The sequence below is a fragment of the Theropithecus gelada genome, chromosome 5 (assembly GCF_003255815.1).
Source record: "Theropithecus gelada isolate Dixy chromosome 5, Tgel_1.0, whole genome shotgun sequence".
NCBI classification, from domain to species: Eukaryota; Metazoa; Chordata; class Mammalia; order Primates; family Cercopithecidae; genus Theropithecus; species Theropithecus gelada.
In genome coordinates, this window is record NC_037672.1 from 125,929,960 (window position 1) to 125,950,342 (window position 20,383).

The 20,383-nt window shown below is 41.3% G+C and overlaps 1 protein-coding gene across 7 annotated transcripts in view; it reads left to right on the forward strand.

Annotated features, from left to right (window-relative positions):
• Positions 1 to 16,136, forward strand: part of JADE1 (jade family PHD finger 1) — a 66,937-nt gene extending 50,801 nt beyond the window's left edge. For all 7 annotated transcript variants that reach the window (XM_025385550.1, XM_025385558.1, XM_025385551.1 and 4 more), the window contains exons 9-11: positions 2,246 to 2,767; positions 8,488 to 8,605; positions 12,289 to 16,136. In XM_025385550.1, the coding sequence (XP_025241335.1) occupies positions 2,246 to 2,767; positions 8,488 to 8,605; positions 12,289 to 13,199 (1,551 nt within the window). In that variant the 3' untranslated portion in view covers positions 13,200 to 16,136. The remainder of the gene's footprint in view (positions 1 to 2,245; positions 2,768 to 8,487; positions 8,606 to 12,288) is intronic.
• Positions 16,137 to 20,383: the final 4,247 nt, after the last annotated feature.

A 20,383-nucleotide genomic window follows, 5' to 3' on the forward strand; every position in this document is an offset into this window, starting at 1 on the left:
AAGTGCGTGTATATGTGAGTATGCATGTGAGTATGCTTGTGTGAGTATGCATGTGTGTATGCATGTATGTGTGCATAAAAATGCGTGAGTATGCGTGTGTATATGTGTATGCATGTGTGTATGTGTATGCATGTGTATGTGTGTGAGTATGCATGTGTAAGTATGCGTATGCACGTGTGCACTGGCAGGAAACAGGCTGCAGCAGACCACGTTCCCTGGTGTTCTGAGCGTAGGATTTATGCCCTTTCCTGAGTATGCCAATCCTGGTCCATAATTAATGTTTAAAAGAGGTGAGCGAATGGGATCTTTGTTTCCCTTTTGAAGAGAGATGATATAATGGCTTTTTTGTTGCCATTGACCTCTTTTTCCTAGATCATTAATCTAAAGAAGAGGCCAAAGAAGGCTGATGATTTTTCATATCTTCACAGAATGGATTGATTTTATTAAAAGAATTCCTCTCTGAAATGTCTGCAGCTGTGAAGGCTCTGGTTTACGTTTCTGAAACATCTGTTTGCTGAGTCAACCTGAATGGGAAAACCCAGAGGAAGGCCATTTGGCGTTTTTACAAAGTCCTGTATAAATATTCTGCTGCAGTTCATTTCTCTTTAGGGTTAGAGCGCTTGGGTTAAGTGTAGTTTAAGCCAAACACAGATAGTGTCTCAGTTATCTGTTCCCACTTTTGCTTCCCACTTGGCTGTGTGCTACAAGGGAAGATACTTTGTCTTCTCATGACAGTGGCCAGGTGTGTGTGTGTGTGTGTGCGCGCGCGTGCGTGTGTGTTCTGCCACCAAAGCTGATTTCACACATTTCTTAGAATTCAGGTTATTTATAGAGAAAACACAGATTTATGTCAGTCTGTGTGGTTGAGGTGTTTGTAAGGGTGGAATGGTGAAGGGAGCTGGATTTTCTCCTCTTCTCAGTAAAAAAGACCTCATAGTAATGTAAGAAAGCCTGGCTGGCAGCAAGTTTCCTCTTAAATACTGAAATGATTAGGGGGAAATCCTTAGCTCTAGCCTCTGCCATCCGTGGTGATGTGATTCAGGATCTGTTGAATGAGTTGAATTCAACTTCTCAGTTGGCTTTAAGCCACTGAATTCTACAGCTCTGTGCAGCCCCTGGCATGCCCTGGGGATCACTTGGCCTCACACAATGCAGTGCTGCTTTTCAGGGACTGGCTTCAGTCACCATGAGGAACCACCTTCTAGGGATTTGCTCAGCGAGATCAGTGGAGGAGGAGTGAATCACTTTGCTCCTGCTACACCAGAGACTTGCTGTCTGGATCAAAGGCACTAAATTGTGGCCCTGTTAGGCAGTGAGGGGGAGGTGTTCTTCTGTCTAGGTGGCTGACAGCTGGCCTCTAGGTTGACCTCCCTGTGACCCATGGGAAGGGTCTTTCATGGTTCTGCCTCTCTTCAGTGGCCAGGCGCGGCGTGCACAGATCTCAGGGCTCAGAGCCCTCCATGCATCTGGTGAAGCTTCTTCACAAGTGTGAAGACTTTTCCCCACCTTTCCTGTGCTGGATTCCTCGTCTCCTATTCTTCGGGGTTTTTATTCAGTTTCTCCTTGGTGCTGCTTCAAGGAAGTGCACTGTTCCTTTTCTCACTTGTGTTGGGACTCTTCCTGGCTGGGGAGTCAGAATGAGGATTTGTGTTCAAACTGTGAGTAGTAGTCATTCTTCCCAAGAAGGTTCTTACTCAAGTTTACACCAAAGAGCTCAAATCCGTAATAAAACGAAAGTGGACTTTGCATATTGAGTACAAATTCTTTTGAATATGATCCTAGTGCCACACCTCCTTCCTCTACACATGTTATTTGTATAATATGTCTGCTTCAAGATGGGATTTGGATGCAGTTACTTTTCCGAGGAAGTTAGGGTTTGGTTGATTAAACCTTTCGTTTGAAGAGGGCCCTTAAATTCCAAGACTTGGCTGGGTGCAGTGGCTCACGCCTGTAATCCCAGCACTTTGGGAGGCTGAGATGGGCGGATCTCTTTTGCCCAAGAGTTGGAGACCAACCTGGGCAACATAGGGAGACCTCATCTCTACAAAAAAATCCCAAGCCTTACCTCTTTTAAAACATGACATGATCTTCCGGGGTTAATCCACGTACAACTTTCCTGTCACAGCACATTCTTGAAGCATGGCTCTTCTCTGTGCGTGTGTACATGGGTGCCTAGCACTGCGGGTCTTCTGCCATGGTTGCTCTATAATGGTCTATTATCATATTCTTTGTATGTTCTTACCAGTGCTCTGTGAAGAACTGCCGCACGGCCTTCCATGTGACTTGTGCTTTTGACCGGGGCCTGGAGATGAAGACCATCTTAGCAGAGAATGATGAAGTCAAGTTCAAGTCCTATTGCCCAAAGCACAGCTCACATAGGAAACCTGAGGAGAGTCTTGGCAAGGGGGCTGCACAGGAGAATGGGGCCCCTGAGTGTTCCCCCCGGAATCCGCTGGAGCCCTTTGCCAGCCTTGAGCAGAACCGGGAGGAGGCCCACCGGGTGAGTGTCCGTAAGCAGAAGCTGCAGCAGTTGGAGGATGAGTTCTACACCTTCGTCAACCTGCTGGATGTTGCCAGGGCTCTGCGGCTGCCTGAGGAAGTAGTGGATTTCCTGTACCAGTACTGGAAGTTGAAGAGGAAGGTCAACTTCAACAAGCCCCTGATCACCCCAAAGAAAGACGAAGAGGACAATCTAGCCAAGCGGGAGCAGGATGTCTTGTTTAGGAGGCTGCAGCTGTTCACGCACCTGCGGCAGGACCTGGAGAGGGTAATGATTGACACTGACACCTTATAGTGACTTAGAGAAGAAGATGCAAAGAGGCGAACGCTTGCCCAGAGCAAGAAATGATAGCCAGTCATATACTGTCAGATCCTTGTACACACCACAGCATGAGGTTGTGTTGGTTAAAAATATTTATGGGCTGGTAAACTCATTGTACATATGTGCAAAACTGCCACTGAGTGGGGAGCTTCTTTGTGATTTTTTTTTTTTAAACACTTTCCCATTAATCTTTACTGGTTTATAAGATCAAATGGGGTGTGTCTTCCCTACCCTACCCCCATTCCTTCATTCTAGAGCTAGAGTGAATGAGCCCCAAGAAAATGACCCAAGGAGTTGACTCAGGATTGTTTACAGACTGATTTAGAAAACCAGCACGGATTTCATTTCTAAAGGAGGGGCCAGAGAGGGGAGAATTGCTTGTTGAGTCCGAGGAAACACTAGGCGCTGGTGATGGGCTTGTGAAGGAAGCTAAGACCGGCTGCTCACTGGCCCTGGCTTTGTTTCTTGGGTAATTCACAGGGGAATTCCCGGTACTGTCACGTAGCAGAGCAGGCAGTGGGTGCTGATGTGTGTGCATGAGCTGTATGTACACATGCATATATCTGTTACAGAAGATACTCCTGGCAGTGAGGTGCTAAGTCATCACTGAGGGTGTGTGTGTCCCCGTGTCCATCCGTGTCTCTGTTGTGTGTCTGTGTGCGGCTATGGGTGGGATTCCTGGTGCACAGCGGTGTCAGATCTGTCTGAGGAGCCCCAGTCATGCTCAGCACGCTACAGGTGTTGTTTGTCACACTGAGATTGCTGAATGTCGTGGCTGTTGGCTGCCGAGCCTCAGCTGCTGGCACTTCCTTCCGCTGTTTGCTGCTTTTGTGCCTCCCTGACTTTCCATCACCTCTGGAGTCCCGTCTGGAAGTCCCTTCCTGCTACAGGAATAATGAGGAGTGGGCTGCCTCCCCCTTGGGCCTCCTACTCTCTGTAGGTAGTTTCTGGCTGAGGCTTGCTAATTGGGGATGCTTCTTAGAGCATCTTCCACATCAACTCCCCTGGCTGCTGGCTACCGATTAAATTCATTAGTGTGAACGAGGTAGGAGCGAGGTTTTCTGGCCTGAAGCGGTCTGCACTGAAAGGTACCCAAGTAGCCTGAAACAGTTAACACATCTCCCCCAAGCCGCTCGCTTATTAGTGGGGAGTGATTCACCTGCCTGGGAGAGACTCTTGACTCATAGATGATTTGAAATGGGAGTGCGGGCAAAGAACAGGGAAAGACCCGGGAAGCACTGGACCAAAAAAGCGCGATCTCATGGAGACCTGCGTGGCCCTGTTAGAGATGACGTAGAAGTGAAAGTCTTTTAAAGGGAGCATTAGCGATCCTTTTAGTACACGACTGAGTGCCAGCTTATTTGTGATGCCCCTTCTCAGACCAGGTTAGGATTCCTGGGAAGGCAGGGGGGGATTCGGGCTCTGGAGGAGGCAGGAGCCTGGAGCAGGTTTGTGAGGCTTTTGTGCTCCCCTACGCCCCCTGGTGGTGAGTGTAAAGAAGACTTTGCCTCTCACAACTACATGTATGTGTGGCATTTTTGTTAGAGATGAGAGAAGGATTGAGAAGGATAAACTGGAATCCTGGTGAGAAGCCTTTATGCCAGCCCGACACCTGCTGTAATTGGGGTGCATGAGCTGTGGAGTTAGATAGTTGTTGGGAGGGGGAGGACAAGAAGTCTATTGTTTGGACTGTGTTTGTCTCACAATCACCACAAAATAAAAGTGTAGAAAATGCTTGTGGTGTACTAACTCTTTTCTGTACTTCAGTTACTCAGATTAACATGCACTTCTAATTCTAAACATTTTTTTTGGAGTCATCACTGTCGCTGTTTAAGTAGAACAATGCCAACAATGTATGAGAAACAGGGAATAAATCAGGATTTGTGTGTGTATGTGTGTGGCATTACTTACATTTACTTTATTAAAAAGCCTAAGGAACTTTAGGGAATTTGTATTCAGTTTATTTTTATTTTTTTGAGACAGAGTCTCACTTTGTTGCCCAGGCTGGAGCGCAGTGGCGCGATCTCAGCTCACTGCAGCCTCCGCCTCCCGGGTTCAAGTGATTCTCCTGCCTCAGCCTCATGAATAGCTGGGATTACAGGCATGTGTCACTATGCCTGGCTAATTTTTGTATTTTTGGTAGAGACCAGGTTTCACCATGTTGGTCAGGTTGGTCTTGAACTCCTGACCTCAAGTGATCCACCCACTGTGGCCTCCCAGAGTGTTGGGATTACAGGCGTGAGCCACTGCACCCAGCCTTAGACTCAGTTTAAAATGGGCTTATTGTCATGAAAAAAATACGCTACCCCAAATTTGCCATGATGCCTGTGATGGTGAAGGCATTAAAAAATTGAAATCTTTGCCTTGCCCAGAGAGTTGCACAGTTATTTGTAATTGTAAACAGTAAGTGTATCAGGGCAGGGGTGACAATAAAAAAACAATCATTACTACCAACTTGTTTTCTCAAGTTAGTTAGTTTTCTATTTAATGCACACAATATCAGCTTGTAGCAGATCCTCAAAAATCATTTAATACATGTGACTACAATCAAGGCATATGATCATTCTCAGACTGACAAATGAGTGGCCATCATTAGAAATGCAGACAACTGATTATGGTGACTGCTCTTCCTTCAAACACACACCTCGGGGCATTGCACACCTGGGTACCAGTTCTGGATCTGGAAGTTAGGTGACAGGAGTAGATTTCAGGAGGGCTTGGGAGCACACAACTTTAAGAAGACAAAGTTGTTGATGTGGTGGGTAGCCATGTCATTCCCAAGGCTGCCACTTCACTCTCATTCCTTTCCCTGAAAATATGCAGTAAACGTGAGTTCAGCAAATGACTATTTATTTAGATAAAGACATGCTACCACTGCACTCTGGCTAGCATTATGGAAAGTGGCCAAGTCCTGGGGGCAGTCCTGTAGTCACTCAGTGGAATGGTCACCTTTGAAAATCTGGTAGTGTCTACAGTGTCCTCTGAAAAAAAGGCACGTTGAACTTTAGTGCTGCAAACAGTTTTGGATTCAAGAAAGCACACTGAAACCACTTTTGGATTTCTTAGAGCAGTGGTCCTCAGGGTGTTGTGTCTGACCCGGAAACTTAGGAATGCAAAGTCATGGGCCCCACCTCTAGAGGGTGGTTCTGTTTTGTGGGTACCCCATGTCCCCTGTTTAGGGACACTGCTTTAGGGGAAAGTGATGATCAGGTTTAAGGTGGTGTGAGAGTGCACCTGGAGATGGTTTAAATGGTTTTTTTCAGATACCTCCTTGCAGGCAGTTGGGAGAAAGCAGGGTAGGGAGCTTGGTGCAGCGGGTGCAGTGGGTGCAGGAAGGGACAAGTTGGATGTGTTTTGAGGATGGGAGAGCATCAGTCCAGCTCTGCAGGTGGAGGTTGCTGAGCGTTGTCCTACCGGGAGCATAAGGGAAGTCAGGTTTAGAGTCCTCACTACTATAAAGTGGAGTTAGGGCTGGTTTGTTCCAATTGAAAACCATGCCCTTTGCTTTCTGGGTTTACATTTAGATATTTCCCATCAGAGATCATGAGGAATAGGAGTGGGATTTTTCTATGTAGCAGCCATGGTTTGGTCAAAGCTACCAAAATTAAATTTGAATAATATACAAAGTTCAAATTCCCTGGCTTCCCCGTTTTCCATTTTCAAGGATAATTTCAAGTAAGAGAGATGTAAGTGTCTCTGTTACACATCTGATTTGAATATGAGAGCAACCTGTCTGCTCCTAAGATGTCAGAATTTGTTTCCATTTTTTATTTCCAGGAGTGAGATTCCTTGTTAATGTAAAAACGGTTCTGTTTCCTAGAAGTTTTGAATCTGCTATGGATCTAGGTCTGGCCCCTCTTTCTTGAGCTTCACTCTTAATCTCCCCTGGGTAGAACAATATTATCAAAGAGAGTAGTCTGTTAACCACTTCCATTCCCAAGTTGGTGAGAATTTCTAGAAAGGACACTGCTGCTTGGATTGAGGGTGTGCAGCTGCCAGAAAACGAAAGAGACTACCTTAACTGGGCTGATTGACATCCGTGTAATATTTACTATGAGACAGGGAGAGTGTTTTTATTCTCAATTCTTTCATTTTAAAATAATTAAGACAGGAAATGTTAGTGACATAAGGGATTGATACAGAAAAAAAGACGGGAAGATCCTGAAAGTGAATTGGTTAGGGGCAGGAGAAGCCTGACTTGGCATTTTCCTGTTGAGGCCAGGAGATTTTACTGTGATGCAAATGGGAAAGCCTGTGTTCGGTGTCTCTTAATGCTTCATGTCCTTTTGCAAATGAGACTGCCTTTAGCACAAGTGGAATTGTTAGGGTTTAGTCTACACTTAGACTCTACACCAGAGTGCAAAATCTTTTGTGTCTTCACAAGGCTTGTTGATGCTTGTTGCTGTCCTCAATGCCAAAAGAAAAGGTTGGTGACCTTTGGACTTTTTTCACTTAAACTAGGGTGATACTACTTTATTGAGTTTATGGGGAAAAATTATAAAGGTGGCAGGGGAAGAGTTTGCTCATAATGGGATTTTTTAGGAAAGTGAAGGCCTGCCTGTAGGAGCTAATGGGAAAGATGTGATCAGATAAAGACATGCAACCACTCCTGCCAGTGAGATTACTTAGGAAGTCTTGTCCACATGTTCCTGAAGAAGGGTTTAATTGTGTATTTGGTGTGCTGTGTCTGACATCTGTGTTTTCAGGCCCATGTAATCTAATCAGGTTAACCAATAGATTTTAGGACTGAAGGATTAAGGGAGTTTAGAGACTAATTCTTTAAATTTTGTATATTGAGTGATGACAGGTGGGGAACAAATCTGAATGTTGATTACTGAGCATACGTTAGGGTTATGTGATCCAAAGCAGTCGCACATCAGATAGGAAGTAGAGCCAACTCTCAGCACTGAGTCTTTTCAGTTACAAGTGAATCAGGAGAGGGCAATACCAGTTTTTCAAGTGAAGATACGAAGAACTGGACTGGAGATGTCTAACCAGCACATCATTGGCAAAGCTGGAAGTTTCCTAGGCATTTGCACACCTCATAGCAACACATAAACTACCTGCTAACTCCAGGCCTTTCAGTGAGTTCAGTGTGCAGTTGACAAAGACATTCACTAGGATTCTTGGTAACCATTTGGTCTTCCAGTGGGCCTGGTGCAGGGGCCTCCACTTTGATGACCCTTGGCCCCATGTTGACCTAGTTTAGCCTTCAGAAGATAGTTGATAAAGTGCAGCGGAAGTGGCTTCTGAGCTGCTTTAAAGCCATTGGCCATCCAAGTAATAGAAGATATTGATGCAATAATAAGCAAAGACTGGCAAGAGGTTGCAAGTTTTGACTTGGACACCAATGGCCTCTGTGCCAGGATGGGTTAGGTATGGTGGAGGAGGCAGGACTTTTGTACCAGTTCTCTAGGTGTCCCTCCCACTCCTGTGGGTCCCTGACCCTCTTCAGTGTTGCTGCTGCCTATATTCAGGGGTATATGTGGAATCCTTACCAAAATGAGATTAAAGATTGGATGAAATGTTTAAAGTACATATTGATTTCAAGTATATCTGTCAAGGCCCTAGTAGGAGTAATTTCTCTTAGGTAAAGAAATTTAAAAAGCACCAAAGTACTGTTATACTGTATTGCTTACTTAGAATCTTTATTCTCTACATTCTAGGTTCGGAACCTCACTTACATGGTGACCCGCAGGGAAAAGATTAAACGGTCTGTGTGCAAAGTCCAGGAACAGATATTCAATCTTTACACTAAGCTTTTGGAGCAAGAAAGAGTTTCAGGTATGCATTAAGCCCTGGTAGGTCAAAGTATAGGGCAGGAGTTTGTAAGCTTTAACACTGTTGAGGGAGAAATAATGATTTCTTAATTTTCTTATAGAAGAATTTAAGAAGCATAGACGTTCATATTTAAAGGCAGTCTTTAATTTGAGGCATCATGTTTAAGGGAAAAAGCTATGAATTTGCCGTCTATAAATATGGGCGGAATCCTATGTTCTCTGCTTACTGAGCAAACACATGAAAGTCTTTGAGTCTCCCCAATTTCTTCATATGCAAAATGGGGATATCTCAAGCTACCTCTTGGAATTGAGAGACTAAAATGAAACAGTGGCTTATAGATGACACAGTACTTGGTAAACACATCATGGGGGTACCTAACAGGTTTATATTCAGCCATGGGCTCTATCTGTAACATGGTAAATATGGTAAATATCTCTTAAGACTGTACTTAACACAGTTCATTTTTAGATAATGTTCACAGTAGGCTTTTTTGGTGCAGATGGGTTGTTGAATATTTCTGAGATTGCGCACCAAATATTTATTTAGTGTCTTCTATTTTATATTGCCCTGGGCTAGGCAAACAGACAAAGAAAACTAGGGTATATACTTCCTCTACTCTGGAGAACATATCAGTTACTTGGAGATCAAGGGCAAAGATCAAGTTGGGCAGGTTGTTTAACCTCTCTGAGATTCCGTTGATCTTAAAGTTTCTTTTAGAATCAAGACCCCTTAAGTGCATTTGACTACATTCTGTGATCATAAGCCCCAAAAGTAGGTAGTATAACGATTTCAGAGAAGGAGAGCTGCTGAGTGTGGATCAGGCAGAATTAGGGACCCACGGAACAGGTAGGTCTTAGACTGGACATCATTGGAAGATAGCGTCTCTCTCCTGCCTTGGACTGCCCTTTAAAGTTATAGCAGCACCATTCTTGGTGCTTGCATTGTGCAATCATAGTTAATTTACTCTTGTTTTTGTGCATTTGTGGCTTTTTGTCACTCCATCTAGATTATTATGGTGCACAGAGACAACAAAGAAGTTGTTATAACCTGTTGCGTTGAAATCCAAATTCTGGTTTCTCTAGCCAATTATGTGCGACTAGAGGGAGCTGGGTCATCTGAAGAAATAAAAAACGGTTTAGGGAGGTTTAAATGATGTTTTTGAAGTGTTACATAGTTTGAATGCAATAACTTATTGACATCCTCGATATTTTCTTCCCAAGATTAAGTATTTTCCAGGTGAATCAAGTGTATATTATTAGCTGGAACTTGGAGTTTAATTGTTAAGATTTTAAAAATAAATTTTCTAAGTAGGGTGTCATGTAAAAGTAGTTCGATTCAGACTCCCTAAGGTGAGCTCTTTCTTCATGATTCCTACCTGAACACAAATAAATGAGATCTGTTTAACTCTCTTGGAAGACTGTCTGGTGCAGATCACCGAGCCTACAGCAGCAAATGCCGAGCTGGGATCACTGATGTAAGTTGTGCCTGTGGAGTTGTGCCATTGGAGGGCTTTCTGCAACTCTAAAGTCATTATGTAATGAGTGATTCCCTGTAAAAATAAGCCATAAAGAGCATTTTCATCTGGTTTCATTTGAGTTATTTCTCATGGATATTGCAGGCAGGTTTTTGCATTTCATGGCTGAGGTTTTTACTGGGTGAGCGAATGATATTCTTAATAAGGCTGGGAGTAGTTTTGTGGTAACAGAGCTGTAATGTAGATCTGCATTCAGAAATCCTACTATTTCAGAAAAGGAAAACAAATCCTCCTTTCATTCTGAGATAAGAACCATAGGTATGATCAGTTGAAAACATTTATCTTCCTGTAGGATGCTGTTGAGTAATGCAGTTGAAACCCTTTAGGGTGCTTTTTTTTTCTTTTTCCAGTCCTAGGCTTCAGTTATGTTCTTATTCATGCCTAAAGGCTGTCTCCTGCCTGAAGTAGAGCAGATGGTCATGATTTATGTGTCATTTAGGGTCCGTGGTTTAAACTGTGTGATTCTGAGAGTGGGTAGGGTCATTTGGCTGAGTCCTCAGTGGCAACAGTGCTTATGGGGGGGTCATGAGCTGGAGGCTCTCTAGAGACATGGGTTACAGTTAAGGAGATAGAAATCAGAGTTCAGAAAATGTTAGCCTCTTCTTACCATTCTCTTTTCCCGTGGCAGGTGATTGAGTAAAAGAAATATATTCAGTGTGATGTGAAGGTGGATTCTAATGATTGATTCTTGAGAAAGCAGCATTTCCAAACCAGCAGATTGTGAAATACCTCTTCCTGTGGTCATGACGGCTCTGTGTTCTGAGTTGCTAGCTATGTTTCATTTGCTCGCAGTGTCTGTGTCTGGTGAGCCTAGGTTCTCATATGGCCTCCTGTCTCATACCCTGGGGCTGAACCTTGTTTTCTTGGTGGTTCATATCTTATGGGAGACAGAAAATATGAGAACTGCTCTTTCTAGATGTTCTTGAGGCTGTTGTAGAGTCATGGTCTTTATGACAAACTCTAATGAATTCACCCACTAGGGGTAACAACTCATTAGTGGGTTGTGAGATGAATTCAGTGGATCATGACCAGCATTAAAAACAAGTAAAGTATAATAGGAAATGTCAGAGTGTATTATCAAGTGATGAGGGTTAATATTATTTCGTGAAATGTGAACTCTTACTAGATCATGCTGTGGAATTTAGTCACTGTGATTTGCATCAAAAAAATTTGAAAAACATCAGTTTAACTTACTTCCAGTTGAATGACAATTCAGTTGAATCCCACAAATGTATTTTGCATGTAATAATGAATATTTTTTGGAACACTTACTATGTGTCAAGAATTATTTTAAGGCCAGGCACGGTGGCTCACGCCTGTAATCCCAGCACTTTGGGAGGCCGAGGCGGGCAGATCATGAGGTCAGGGGATCGAGACCACGCTGGCTAATATGGTGAAATCCTGTCTCTACTAAAAAAGTACAAAAAAATTAGCCAAGCGTGGTAGTGGGCACCTGTAGTCCCAGCTACTCTGAGGCTGAGGCAGGAGAATGGCGTGAACCCAGGGAGGCGGAGCTTGCAGTGAGCCGAGATCGCTCCACGGCACTCCAGCCTGGGCAACAGTGCAAGACTCTGTCTCAAAAAAAAAAAAAAAAAGAATTATTTTAAACATTTCCTTTATTCATTTCACATGTTTACATGTATTTGTCCTCCTAATAACCCTGTGAGGGTACAGACACTTAGAGACAGAAACCCCGGACCCTGCTTTTTGGGTACTCTTAGTCTCGTACTGGAGGCAGAAGACTGGACCGTGGAGGAGCGCGGTGCAGTTGCTGCTCTGTAACCAGGTAGAGGGAGCAGAGGCAGCCATCAACCACCTGATGGGTTCTGCATGGAGTCCCCTCTGAAAATCAGATCAGTTATTTTGTTCGGAGGAACATGTATTTATTTGAGGAGGTACAGTTTTTTGAAAAATTATGTGAGCTTCAGCTGTTTCAGAAAATGTTGCATATTGAGTCTGCAGATTGAATGGAGATTCTCAAGGCAGGTCATCTCTTCACTATAAAAACCAAATTTGTACAAACTTGGTGGTGTAAGTGTTGTGTTGTTGGGTGGGGAGTTCACATAAATTGGGCCACACTGAGGGTCTAGAATTTTATTCTTATGGATTTGCTTCTGTTGTAATTTTTCTTTATTTGTGGTTTTGTTTATAGGTGTGCCTTCTTCTTCCTGCTCCTCCTCCTCACTGGAAAACATGCTTTTGTTTAACAGTCCTTCTGTGGGCCCTGATGCTCCCAAGATAGAGGACCTGAAGTGGCATTCCGCGTTCTTCAGAAAACAAATGGGTACTTCCTTGGTTCATTCGCTGAAAAAGCCCCATAAGCGAGATCCTTTGCAGAATAGCACTGGAAGGGAAGGCAAAACCCTGCTGAAGCAGCCAGACCTCTGTGGTAGAAGGGAGGGGATGGTGGTCCCAGAGAGCTTTTTGGGTTTGGAAAAGACCTTTGCAGAAGCACGTCTCATATCAGCACAACAGAAAAATGGTGTGGTGATGCCAGACCACGGGAAAAGAAGAGACAATCGTTTTCATTGTGATCTCATTAAAGGAGACTTAAAGGACAAATCTTTTAAACAGAGTCACAAGCCTCTCAGGTCCACAGATGTGTCCCAGAGGCATCTGGACAACACAAGAGCTGCCACCTCCCCTGGAGTGGGGCAGTCAGCACCTGGCACAAGGAAGGAGATAGTGCCCAAGTGCAATGGCTCCCTAATCAAAGTAAACTATAATCAGACTGCAGTCAAAGTGCCTACAACACCTGCCAGCCCAGTGAAAAACTGGGGAGGATTCCGGATTCCAAAGAAGGGGGAACGGCAGCAGCAGGGAGAGGCCCACGATGGGGCCTGCCACCAGCACTCAGACTACCCATATTTGGGCTTAGGCCGAGTTCCAGCCAAGGAAAGGGCAAAAAGCAAATTAAAATCCGACAATGAGAATGACGGGTATGTCCCCGATGTGGAAATGAGTGACTCAGAGAGTGAGGCATCAGAAAAGAAATGTATACACACCAGCAGCACTATCAGCAGGAGGACAGACATTATCAGGAGAAGCATCTTGGCTTCTTGATGCAACAGAGATGACACGGAAGCCCTTTGGGCTCGTCATTGGGTGTGCTAGAGGAGACCTCTGATGGAGGGAGAAGCAGAAACCCATTAATCCTGAGCTACACAAACACATTTACTTGCAATTCAGATAAATTTTTTTCCAGAGTCATTTTTAAATCATTTTTGTGAGAAGTTTGTGTTATTTGCAACTTGTTGAGGAAACAGAAGAGTAGATTGTAACCGTAAGACATTGCTAAGACTAGTACCTGAACTAAACACTAAAATAAGAATGAAATAAGTTTTAAAGAAGGCAAGGCTTAAATAAGCGTCATGAATTTTTATAGCCCTCTGCATTCTTCCCAAAGCACAAACTCGTGGTTACCTGAATACAGGGAACCAGATGCGGTTCTTGAGAAACCCTCATGGTACCATTCATAGCCCATAAAGTTTATTTTCTAGGACTGCGGTAGATCTTGAAATCATATTTATATTTGGCCCTCAAGGCTATTTTTGTTGCATTATAGTATACAGGCAGCAGCTCTGAAGCTTCAGTAACACTAGGAAATTTATGTGTAAATATAGCAGTCAGGGAAGAGAATTTTTAAAAGGTCATTATTGAAGAAGCTGAGGGGACAGGGTAGAGCTGCTGCAATGTGGAGATTTAGGGTAATATAGCAAGGTCCTGCTGCTTGAAGCCTGTGAGTGGGTTGTGGATATGGGACTGGTGGAGAGTGAGACTGTTAGGAAAGTTGTATCTATGAATAAGGGCAGTTGAAGTACAATTTTTACCAGTCCACTTGACCTTCTTCTTCCCTAACCACTGGCTCTTGAGCCAGCTTGGGATTTCCCTGGCCATTGCCAATACCTGGCCATCTGGCTTCCAATAGTACAATGGCTACTCAAGTTCAAGTGAAGAACTTCCAGACTCTGGTGACTCTTACTTCCCAGAGCCAACCACTAGTGCATATGTCAGGGAATCCGGGCTTCCAACATGAACGGATTCCTTAAGAAAAAGGAAAAAAAAAAGAAAAAAAAAAAAAAAGAAAAAGGAAAAAAGAGAAAAAGCGAAATAGGTTATATTTTAAAAACAATAGAAAGGCAATAAGTTGCGATAAGCTCTTACTATTGACCAAGGTTATACAGGAAAGAGACTGAAGTGTACCCTTGAATAGGTTTTCTGTAGTCAGAGTTCTAAACTCTAATTTGTAACTTGGACTTTCTAATTGCAAATGGCAATAACTAGTAAGTTATCAGCAATAATAAATTTAGCATTAAATTTGAGTACAATGTTTTGTTTTTGCACTCACTGTAGTGCATATGTATTAAGACAGTGGATAGTGTTTAGGTCCTGTTAATTTTCTTTGGAATTCAATGTGGTTGTGAATCAAACTTAAGGAAGGAAAGTTTAAATAGCAATGAGATACAGAATTATGGGCCTTTGGAACAAGCCCGACTTCCCCTAAATTCTCTTTAGTTTGTTAATACCAGTATTCAGATTCCTGATTCATTTATACATCTGTTTCCATATGGCAGGGACATTATGATAATGAATAATGCTTTGAGTTCTGCAGTTAACTTTCAAGTCTTCCAGATGATTGTCAACAACAAAAAAGGCTTATTGAATTCCATCTTGCTATGCAAGTTTTATCAGATGATCAAATAGTAGATCTGATGCATCCCTATTGTATGTATGACATTTTCAAACCAAGTCTTAACTTTTGAAGTCATTTTAGTAGCTAATTCAGGGGAGGGGAAAGAATGACGCAGGTTTTTAGACTGACTGACTATTTTTGAGCTATGGGGCTCATTTTGAAAGACTGCTGTCCAGATCAGCTTGTTGCTACAGATAATAGAAGGTTCTTATGAATCCAAGTTGTATATTCACTTGTAGCATAATTTAAAAATTAGATTTTTTTTTGCATATGAGCAAAAACCTTTTGCTGGATACAGGAGAAGGTTGGACTTTATCTACAGTTATCTTTTGACTACAGCAACAGCTCTGGGTGAGAGTAGAATTTATAGAGGGATAATTTGTCAAGCCATAGAAAGAAAATCTAAATTAATAGTATCACCTCTCACCATTTTAAGAGGTATCAGATTCATTTGCACTATTAGGAATGCTAGTTTTGTGCAAAAATAATGCCTTACCTGTTTTTTCCCCACATTTAGGTTGAAAAGCTTTCAAATGTTCCAAGTTATGCTGAACCAAAAAACAAAACAAAAACAAAACAAAAAATATTAAAAAAAAACCCCACACAAAAACAAAACACACAAAAATAAAAAGCCCACACTTTTTATTCCTGCTTCAAAATGCAAATGGTATAGAGCACGGTTTCTCTGACAGTATAATGATAGCTTTGTGAATTAGTTTCATGTCATGCTGGGAACTCTGTATGAGGTGGCCATAAGCAGCAACCAGCCCAAACACCCACTTGCATTCTATTAGTATGGAACCATTTGCATTTTTTTTTTAAGCTTTATCTTTCCTTGTGCATCCTGACCAAGAAATATCTTTGATTATGATTAATGTATTATGTCAAAATGTAGGCTAGTTAAACTTTTGTAAAGTTGCCTGGAATGTCATTTGTTAGGTTTTAAACACAAGATCTAAATGAAGGGTTTTATGTGTTGTGTACAAATCTTAATTATTTTGAAATGGACAAACTTGTCATTACATTTGTAACCTTGTACAGAGGATTTTTCACTATGTGCCTAGCTTGGTGTCCATTCAGCTAAAATTGAAAAAAAAAAAGGTGCATGAAGAGTTAAAAATCAAATTAAAGTATATGTAGAGATGACTATTTTATATTACATGACCCAATCCTGTATTTATTTCTACCCCCTTTTTGAAAGTATTTATAAAACTAGTTGAGGACAGCTGTATTTTTTTGTTGAACTATTTAGTAGAATTGTGCCTTTTTGTCTGTATGTGAATAAATGCTGTACATTTTGCAATACATTTTAAGTGTCTTCTGAAATCTGCTTTTGCTAAATATTTAAAGGTATATATGACTTAGCAGTCCTGAATCAGTTGTTTACTGTTGCCCAATTTAAATCAGGAATGAGAACTGTAGAGAACATATCAAGATTGTGCAGAGCATAGATTCAATGCGCTGCTTTCTGGCTCAACTCTGATGGTGGAACTGAAAAATAACGGTTTGGTTTTAGTCTTCCTCACCTGGAGTTCTTTCCAGAATACAGTTTTGGATCTGAAAACATAGAATCGTTGAAACAACATAGACTTCAGGGTCAGAGGGAACTGTATTTAAAGGCTAAACTATAGTTTACCAGGCATGTGACATTGGCCAAGTCACTGAACCGTTTTAAGCCTCAGTTTTCCCAGAAAGAGGATAACATCTTAGTATCTTAGATACTGAAGTAGTTGTGATTATTTAAAGCAAGTCCATTGAGCACCTTACAGAGAGCATATATTACGTGTTTAGAAAGTGGTAGGCTATTATTTTTATTAGGAACAAGACACTGATATTTGCAATATTATTTTAACTAATGAGCTTTCTGAGGTGAAAAAATACTCCTGAATGATGGGAAGGTTGTATTTATAATACAACCTTTAGATAATTTTAAAAATACTTTTTCGAAGAGCAGTTTCATTAAATGCTTTCTTTTGATCACAGAACTCTGGGACAATAGGGCAAAAAAAGAGATTATCTGCATTATACACCTTAAGACTTGGCCAAGATCGCAGCAGTAGGTACTGGCAGAACTGGGCCTACACTCATTCTCATTTCTAATTTTGAGTTCTCCCTGCCTGAAACAATCTTTTGTACATCCACTACATGCAGAAATTAGCATATAGTGAAATGTACCTTTTTCTTTATGTTGGGAACAGCAAAACTGGTGTGAATTATGTATTCTCATGTAGATTATAATGATTAGGATCCAAAACAGGATAGCTATCTTAGTCTAATTTATAATTTTTGTAAGGATTTGGCCAGTTAAAAAAAATTATTCGTACATTTTGCTAAAAGCTTATTTCTTGTTTCTCCTTAGTGACTATTTACTTCCATATTGCTTGCTGTGAGTAAGACCCCTGAGAGAAATAACTGATTCTTCCTACAAGGTCTTAAAGTTGAATAACCACAATAGTTCCCAAGGGAAATTAAGTCCCCAGGAGCCAAAGGAAGGGCCTATCATTGGCAGTTGTGCAATCTGTGATGGCAAATGTAGCACCAGGGACTCATGTTCATGTTTTCACCCAAATCACTGAGAAAACAATTTCTACCTTTGAAGCATTAGCCATCTGCAACAAACTTCACAATTAACTTCGAGGTTGAAATCTTCAATATGATTTCCCTTTAATGCTCAGAACTGCATTAGATGACGTGTTCTAGTCTGAGGTAGGCTTTGATTGCCTGGTCATTGAAAAAGAGGATAAATGCAAATTCAATGTTACCTACTTCCTTGACTTCAACTGTTCCCTGTACTACTTATTCAGTTTGGCATCTCTGCAATCCAGCTTTTCTGGAGTGTGAAGAGATTGCTTATTGGGCATCCCCTCTTGGATGTATACAGGTACTTGAGATTTTGGACCTCTTTCTATATCCTGTTTTAGAGAATGTCCTCCTAGACTGAAACCTGGGAGTCCTTTATGAATTCTTCAGCTCTCACAGCTAAATAGTGATCAAGGCCTGTGTATTATATTTAATACGGCCTTGATATTTTTTGTTTTGGATCCCACCACCATTTGCTATATAATTCAGGCCTCTTCATTTTTTGCCTGGATTACTGAAGCAGCCTCTTATCTGGTTTCCTTGACACAAATCTTACTGAAATTAATCTCTCCAGCATTTGGCTGAAGCCTTGCCAACGGTATCTCCATAGTGATAACTTCTGAAATAAAAGCTGATTTTGTCATTCCACATAGCCTTTGGGGAAACCTCCTGACTTCTGCAGATAATTACAAAGGTTTATCAAGTGGCAAGCACTGGTATGTAATTATGTTAATTAGTTCAATCCTTATAATGTGAAGTAGGCACTATTATCTCCAATTTGCAGATGAGGAAACTGAGGCACAGAGAAATTAAGTAATTTGCTCAAGGTCAGTAGGGGTAGATCTGGGATTCAATCCCAGCCCGTCTGGGATTGAGACCTGTAGGCTGTACTGCCTCTCAGAATATAAAAATAGTTCACACACGGCCGGGCACGGTGGCTCATGCCTGTAATCCCAGCACTTGGGAGGCTGAGGTGGGAGGATCCCGAGGTCAGGAGTTTGAGAACAGCCTGACCCATATGGTGAAACCCTGTATCTACTAAAAATACAAAAAATTAGCCAGGTGTGGTGGCGTGCGCCTGTAATCCTAGCTACTCAAGAGGCTGATGCAAGAGAACTGCTTGAACCTGGGAGGCGGAGGTTGCAGTGACCTGAAATCACGCCACTGCACTCCAGCCTGGGTGACAGAGTGAGACTCGGTCTCAAAAAAAAAAAAAAAAAAAGAGTTCACACAAAGTAGTTCGCATATTTTTGAGTACACTGAGGACTACATGTGTAAACTTCAGTTAAATGAATTGGTAAAGTTAAATTTATTTGTAAAGCCAATAAACTTGGTTAAAACATGTTAATGCACTGGTTAAAAGACTTTGAGTATAACCTAATAGATAATGAGCAGGATAGTCTGCTTATGGTCAATTAGTTCCTGCCTTATTCTAGGAAGAATGGAATTAATTTAGTCACATGCATATTTATATAACACACATACATACAAACATATTTACAGATCAAATATATGTATATGTGATCAAAGAAAACACTGCTATCAAAGAATAAAGGGAATAACTGAATTCTCTCTATATCCTAACACTGCTTGGAAAGTTACAGAATTATTTAAAATCAGTTTCTTGATGTTGAGAACTAAATCTTAACACTAAATTAAAGCTATGTAAAACCTCCAAGTCAGCATTTTTGTGATATAAAGTATAATAAATCCAGTTATTTTTACAAATGAGTAAGCAATGCTGAATTAAGTAGCAAAGATAAAAATAATGTGTGTTGTCATTCCTAATGTATCGCCAATGTGTCCTGATATTCTCACTACTACTTGGCTTATATATGGCTGAGTTTTAAAAATTACATTTATAATTATGGGTTAATGTGATTATTTTACTCACTAATCTGGGTGATAGTTCTAACTTCAGGATTATGACCAGTGTAAAACAATTTCTTTATGAAGCAAATCTTTTTCTCTGGTGTTTCCCTTCCCATGCAACAGTTTCAAAGAGAGCTTTTCTCCTTTTTCTCACCAATTTTGGCTCTAATTCAGTTCCATCCTTGGAGCTTCTCTTTTTTATATCAAATGCTTGTGATGATATCTTTGCCTCAACTAGTCTCAAGTACTCTAAGTAAATACCTTTCAAACTCCATGCTTTAAAATATCACACTCTGAAAGGAAATTATACATTATATCACTTTACAATAACTAAACACAATTTAACATTTTTTTGGTCGATTAAAATTGGTGAAACTGTCATCACTCATTGAAGAAATCTGGAAACTTTCAAAGGAGGTATTAAGCTAATTACTATAACTTCCTTTGCTTCCATCTATTTTTTTCTACTACTTACATTTAGGTTGTGGCCAATTTCTTTTCTAGGTCTGAAAAATTTACCAAATCCCACTAGATATGAGGATACTTTTTTCTAGCAAGTTTTTTAGGTATATATACATAATCTGAAAACCAAAAGAGCTTTTTGGGTAGTGCCAGTCAGAGAGGGAATTAAAACAAAAAAAGAGGCTCATAGCTCAGACTTGTTTTAAGGTTGATGAATGAAAAAGTGCAAGTAGAATTTTTCGAAACCTATTTGGCATCTATATATTCAATCAAGAACGCTGATCCTTGAACTGCAAGGACAGAGTGGACACAGGTAAAATCATGAGGGTCACTTGAAGTCTAGAATGTGTGAAGCACTTATATGAGAACATCCAGATGTTTACAGTAGTTCAAGCCTCCTAACCCAGATGAATTACATCCCATGAGACTTGGAGAACCTATAAAGGTTATTTTTGAATCACTGTCAGCAAATGGGAGAGGTGTCAAAATTATAGATTCCTCAAACTCTAAAGATACAACGTTGCACAATAGTACAATTCTAGTGTTGACCAGATCTGGTCTGAAATCCAGCTGTGCCACCTGCCAGCTATGTGACCCCGAGCAAATGACTTAACTTTTACTATGCCTCATCTCTTTGGAA